Source organism: Aplysia californica, unplaced genomic scaffold (assembly GCF_000002075.1).
Source record: "Aplysia californica isolate F4 #8 unplaced genomic scaffold, AplCal3.0 scaffold00306, whole genome shotgun sequence".
Lineage (NCBI taxonomy): Eukaryota > Metazoa > Mollusca > Gastropoda > Aplysiida > Aplysiidae > Aplysia > Aplysia californica.
The window spans coordinates 685,424-692,228 of record NW_004797576.1 but is presented as its reverse complement, the minus strand read 5'-3'; the positions used below and the strand labels follow the sequence as shown (position 1 = coordinate 692,228).

Genomic DNA, 6,805 nt, shown 5'->3' with positions numbered 1-6,805 from the left:
TAACACACACACACACACACACACACACACACACACACACACACACACACAAACACACACACACACATACACACACACACACGTGTTTACCGGACAAAGTGCGGGGTTCCGGCCACCATCTTGTTGAGGAGGTCCATGAGCGAGAAACGGAAGTAGGTGGCCACCGTCTGCTGGATGCGCGTCATACTGGCCGAGCTGGCCGTGGAGGAGCTGGTGTGCTGAAAGAGGGAGAGGGTGTGTTAGGGGGAGCTGATGTGTTAGGATGAACTAGTGTTTAAGAGGGGACAGGGCGCGTTAAGATGAGCTAGTGTGTTAGGATGAGCTGGTGCGCTGAAAGAAGAAAAGAGTGTGTTAGGGGAGCTGGTGTGTTAGGGGGAGCTGGTGTGTTAGGATGAGCTGGGGAGTTGGAAGAGGGAGAGAGTGTGTTCGTGGGAGCTGGTGTGTTTGGACAGGACAGGGTGTGTTAGGATGAACTGGTGTGCTGAGATGAGCTAGAGTAGTGGAGGGTGCAGAGTGTATTAACATTAGGAGGTGTGCCAGGAGAGACGTTCGATAGGCTGTTAGATTAGCCGAAACGTTTTCAATGAGTAGGACAGAGTGTGTTAAGAGGAGCAGGTGGGTTGGGAGAAGGGGAGAGAGAGTGTTTTCGGATGAGCTCGTGTGTTGAAGGGGACAGAAGGAGTTAGGATGAGCTGGTGTGCTGGAAGAGACGTTTGATAGATCGTTAGATTAGCCAAATACAGTGGGAGTTTCTTCAAACTGTGATTTCAAAATGGGATAAGGCGTTTGTTTGTTTGTGTGTTTATTTCAAACGATTTCAGCGAGGGGTGCTCAAAATGAGATAATTTATATCCGAGGAGCATTTCTTTGGTTGTAACACAATGTCTCTGATGGAGGATTTCTTTGGTTGTAACTAACACAATGTCCTCTGATGGAGGATTTCTTTGGTTGTAACTAACACAATGTCCTCTGATGGAGGATTTCTTTGATTATAACTAACGCAATGTCCTCTGATGGAGGATTTCTTTGATTATAACTAACGCAATGTCCTCTGATCTTCTCACACCACTACAAACACAGTGAGGGAAGGGAGCACGGGCACGGCAGGACATAAAAACAATAGACAAACAAATAAAAATGCCGAACATGCTTTGTTTATGGCAGCACGTCACAATTAGGAGCGATCTCAAGACAAACTCTGTATACAGCGTAGCTCAAGTGATTATGTCAAAATGGAATTTAAAATACAAATAAAATAATATGTATACATTTTACTAGACAGACTAAACAGTATACATATATACGCAGAAAAAGCCCTTGAAGAATAGCGTCTTCAATATAAAAATTCCGAAAGAGAAAATAGGCACAGGAAAAGAAAAGAAAAAAGAAAAGAAAATACTACTCATTTTATGATATAATTAAACCAGATACAAGACAAGCATACATCAAAAGTACATGGATGGCATGCGCTTTCTTTCCCTATGAAATGTATTATATAATAATATATATTATACTATGTCCATGCTAACACAATTCTGTAGTAGATAAAAACTTTACAAACTGACGCTATTAAAGCACCGATTTTAAAAGACTTCTTAGCAAAAATAAAGGGGGAAAAAGAAATGAGGAAGACGAGAAAGACAGGAACTATGATAGTATAGTTTTAGTTTTAGTAAGAGTTTTACGGCACTTGCAACACAATAAGGTCATATAAGTGCCGAAGAACTGAGGTGTTACAAGTACAAGAGAGAAACAAACACAAAATAGAAGAAAGGGAGATAAGGATGATAGATGTTTGACAGCAGGAAAGAAGGAGAAAGCCACACCAGAGCACCCACCAACCACCCACCTCTGATAGTTTTGAGTCCAAGGTGGCTGTTTTTTAAAAAACTTACAATCATGTTCTAGCTGAACAGAAGTGAACAGGGGACCACTTCAGATAGAAATTTATTGGCTGCACGTTTAGTTTACTACTATAACTGACTACTTGATCAAAAACAATTATTGTTTAAGTTGGACGGCAGATTGTTGGACCGAGTAGTTATAATTAGGAAGAGGGAGGAGACTTTTAAGAAATTAGAGACAAAGGCAAACATCAGACGGTTATTTATCAGACCAAAGCATGTGGTCTTGTAACTGCATATATTTTAACCGTTGAATCTTTAGCCAGTTTGCGGTTCTTTCATCTATTAAATTGTTTCATTAAATACTGGAAGGTGATGAGGGGAAGAAGTCATCTGTGTTGCGGAGGAAAATATCTAAACTAAAGAAAACAGATAGTAATAACAATTTAAAAGTTTGCACCCCTTTAAAAAACATCAATATTTTTGCATTAGGAGTTCATAAAACTGAACTGAATAACATTGTTTAAAAATATATATATATATATGCAGGCACACCTTAACACACACGCACGCACACGTAAGCGAAATATATAATTATATTTGTAAATATAGGGAGCCGTAAACTAACAAGTATACGACAAGTACATAAACTATTATACAGGTCTGATACCAAGGAGGATCACGACTAGATAACAGAGTTACGCAAAAACAAGAAGAAAAGAAAAACACATTGTGTCCAAGTAAAGAAAAGAAAGAAAAAAAAAAATATATTAAAAAATGGAAAACAAAGATATGAGAGGAAAGTGATTATTGAATCGCTCGGGTGAAAATGGTTCTATAACAGAACTGAACACTTTTATAATCCTGATATTTATGTGCCGTTTCTCTTTACGGAAACTGTGTCAGAGTACAGTATAATATACACACGTACTTACACTACCAACATTCCTAACTGTACGGTGTTTTCAGGCAATCGTCAAAGTTTGGGTATACGGAATCAGATGTAAGTCAAACGAATTTTGGCTCTAGGACATTCACCATAGATATGAGGAGTCATTGGTATCATCCTCAAGACTGTTTATTTGTCTTGCTTGGGATGACAACAATACCCATCTATCTTAATAATACATGTAGATAGCATTTGTATAGCGCAAATCCCCGCTCAACAGCAAGCTCTATGTGCTTCACAATATATACTATTACCCCAGCAGACCTGAGAGCATTCTGAAATAACCTCAACTTCCTCGGAAGCATACAGTGCAAGCAGCCATTTACAGGCGCTAAAACACTAACATACTGACAAGATCTGTCGCTGTCTATGGCCGGGACCCATTCCCACCTCTATGAGGTGAGGAAAATTCATGTAAAGTGCCTTTCCCAAGGACACAACGTTGGGCCCACGGCTCGAACCCCGACCCCGCAACCTCACGAATCCGGTAGCCTAACCCCTAGGCCACTGACACCACTTGAACCCAAGTTGAAAGATAGAGATTCAACATCCCAGCAGAAAGACCGATATAATACTCGATAAAAAATATCCCAACTCGGGAATCGAACTCGTGTCTTCTGCATGTGACAGCAAAGCGCCAAACGGCAGCATCACAAAACGCCAGTAATGCAAGCATACATGTTTTGAAAAGCAAGAAAAAAATATAAAAAACAAAAACAATAGTTAAAAAACAAAAACAATAGTTAAAAATCAAAAACAATAGTTAAAAAAACAAAACCAATAGTTAAAAACAACCCAAACAAGAAGAACAATGCGCCCCGCCCAGGACAAAGTCAACATGAGAGACAAAGAGTCCCGACTGCTTTGAGCTCGCAGATGCAACGTAAACATGTGTATCTGTGAAAGTAGTAGACAACCCACACATTAAAGGTGGACAGTTAAGAGGAAACGAAAGTTGATTTGCGTATAAAGGAGCAAACTTGCAAAACTAAAATAATGCAAGGGTGAAAATGGCCTTTAAAAAAAATAGTGCGTCAAAAAGTCACAAACTACACACAAATATTCACACACACACACACACACACACACACACACACACACACACACACACACACAAACAAACAAACAAACAAACAAACAAGCAAACAACCAAACACACAGAGATATGTGTAAAAATCAAATGAAAGCTATGTCTAGCTGTTCTGAGCACACAATACTTACAAGAAGACTGTAGATCTGTGTACGGACCACAAGCAACAACATTACGGTACATTGAAAAATTGATTGAAGAGGGGGAAAAAAAGTAACGCAACTGGTACCAAAATGCTGTGTTCTGTTTAAAATCTGTGATGAAATACCTGCTAAATGTTTGCTCTATGCACCTGGCGTGACATTTTGTATCATTGTCGGCTTCTACTTTTCTTAGGAGGGTTTTTTTTATGTAATATAAAATTTAAACGTTAGGTAAAGGGTGATTTTTAAAAAAACCCACAAACAAACAACTATACAACGTTTTTCTAAATATCTCGCACAAAATGTGTACAAGAATGTTGTAATTTGGAACAGACATACTTTTTTAAAAGGAATTTGTTTGACATAAAATTCAAAATGAGGAAACGTATTTTGGAAAATGGAAATGGCTTTTATAAGACCTACCTGTCTGCAAAATGCACAAATTTAAAAAATCGTGTAAGGAAAGTCAAAAAAATGACTGGTTTGTTTTTTCCTTTTCTTTTATTTTTAAAATCTAATTTTTCCACCCCTGTAACCTTTAAACAATGTTTCTTTTCTCCTACAAGTTTATTTTTTATTTATTTTTAAATTCTGGAATTCCGAGAACCACTGGTCTATATTATGTCATCTCTTGGACTCGACACATTTTAACGCGTCGTTCGTAATGTTCTGTGGCGGACAAACACAAGGATCCACCCAACCATGAGTACTTAAAGCTACACACACAGTACACCTTACAGTATGGACCATGGAGCTGTTTCTAGAGACCGTAGTGGGGGGGGGGGGGGGGGGGGAGGTTGGATCACCCTGTATATCTACAATGTGTTTTTACCATTCCAGTTGAGCAACTAAAAATTCCTGACAGAGCCAAAGGACAATAAAGGGCCATCTCATCTTACCGTAAGGCCATTTATTTATTTATTTATTTCTAATTTCAATCTTGGAGTGCTGGGGTGAGAAGCGGGCGGACGTTCAACCTAAAATTAGTATTCATTCTGTATCACTTTAAACCGATTCTGCTTTTAACAAGGGGCGATAACAAACATTATTCCTCGATACAAGACGAAATTAAAGTTACTTCCCTTGATCAAATATACGTAGATTACAACTATTATTTTGCAGGTGGGAAAAAGGAGAGCATGATATCATTGTACCGATGAGGTAGAAGGGTACTTATTTCTTATGTCTAATATCAGTTTAATACTTATTGTTGAATGCCGACCGTAATCATGCACGTGCACATGAAGACAGGCAAACACAAAAAGTACTAATTTATGTTGATAAAGAGTACAACAGTAAATGTAGAGAGTTTATAGTGCAAGGACACGCAAGATGCATTATGCAGGAACAGGAAATTTATTTGCATAATACAAACACATCTAAACACATGCAAAAACTATTAAACAGGAAATTTAAAGGCAAATTACAAACACATCTAAACACTTGCAAAAACTGTCAACAATGTTTAACAAGAGAGAGAGAGAGAGAGAGAGAGAGAGAGAGAGAGAGAGAGAGAGAGAGACAGACACAGACAGAGACAGAAACACAGACAGACAGAAAGAGACAGAGAGAAACAAAGAGAGAGAGAGAGACAGACAGAGACACAGAGAGAGAGAGAGAGAGACAGACAGACAGACAGACAGACAGAGACAGAGACAGAGAGAGAGAGAGAGACAGACAGACAGACAGACAGAGAGAGAGAGACCAAGACAGAATACCAAACTTGCAAATGACAAATTGTGAAATGGGTAAACAGTAAACCCACAAACGTCACACATGTAAAAAAAAAAAAACAACACCTGCCAAAAGTGTAAAGAAATCTAAAACACTATCAAACGTATTGTGCTGTTCTATACTTCAGTCGTAAGGCCTTCAATTCACCCACCCTTTGGAGATGGCGGGGGGGGGGGGGGGGTCAATAAATATCTTCACCAAGCAAAAAAAAAAAAGTAAAAAGGCTAGTTTGAGCAATTTTGTACATCATCAAAGCAATAATAATAAAAAGAAGGATATAAAACAAGTAGAAGAAAAACAAATGATATGAATAATAATAATAATAATAATAATAATAATAATAATAATAATAATAATAATAATAATAATAATTTTGAAAATAATAATAATAATAATGATGACAGAAAAAAGACCGCTCAAATTTAGTAACAAAAATAACAATATGCATTGGAACAACAGAAAAGATGAAGACAAGCCTTTGATCCCTGATGAGACACTTACCCTGCTGCCGCCCATGCTGGACGTGCTCTTGGAGTTGTAGGAGGAGATGTTGATGGCTGAGGAGGATGTAGACATGGGACTGCCCACACGGGACGAGCGCGAGCTGGAGGTGAGGCTACCACTGGCCAGGTTGCCTGGGGGAGGGAACAAGTGGAAGAGTAAGTGTGAGAGTGCTTTTGTGAGTATTCGTGTGTGCGCGTGTGGGGGGAGGGGGGTTGTTTGTGTGCGTGAGTGTATTGTGTATTTTTGTTTGTCGGCGAGTGTGTGTTTGTGTGTGTGTGTGTGTGTGTGTGTGTGTGTGTGTGTGTGTGTGTGTGTGTGTGTGTGTGTGTGTGCACATTTGTGTGAGTGTGTGTGTGCATTTGTGTCTGTGAGTGTGTGTTTGTACGTGTGTGTATATGTGTAGATCTGTGTGTTTGTTTGTTTGTTTGTTTGTGTGTGTGTGCGTGTGAGTGTGCTGTTTGTTTGTATGTGTATGTAAGTGTGTGTCTGCGTGTGTGTGTGTGTGTGTGTGTGTGTGTGTGTGTGTGTGTGTGTGTGTGTG

At 39.0% G+C, this 6,805-nt stretch overlaps 1 protein-coding gene across 1 annotated transcript in view; it reads right to left on the bottom strand.

Annotated features, from left to right (window-relative positions):
- Positions 1–6,805, bottom strand: part of LOC101851510 (myosin-IIIb) — a gene marked incomplete at its 3' end in the record, with an annotated part of 129,101 nt that overhangs the window by 8,970 nt on the left and 113,326 nt on the right. Inside the window, 3 exon segments of the mRNA XM_035970685.1 lie at positions 91–218; positions 4,015–4,029; positions 6,262–6,395. Of these exon segments, the coding sequence (XP_035826578.1) occupies positions 91–218; positions 4,015–4,029; positions 6,262–6,395 (277 nt within the window).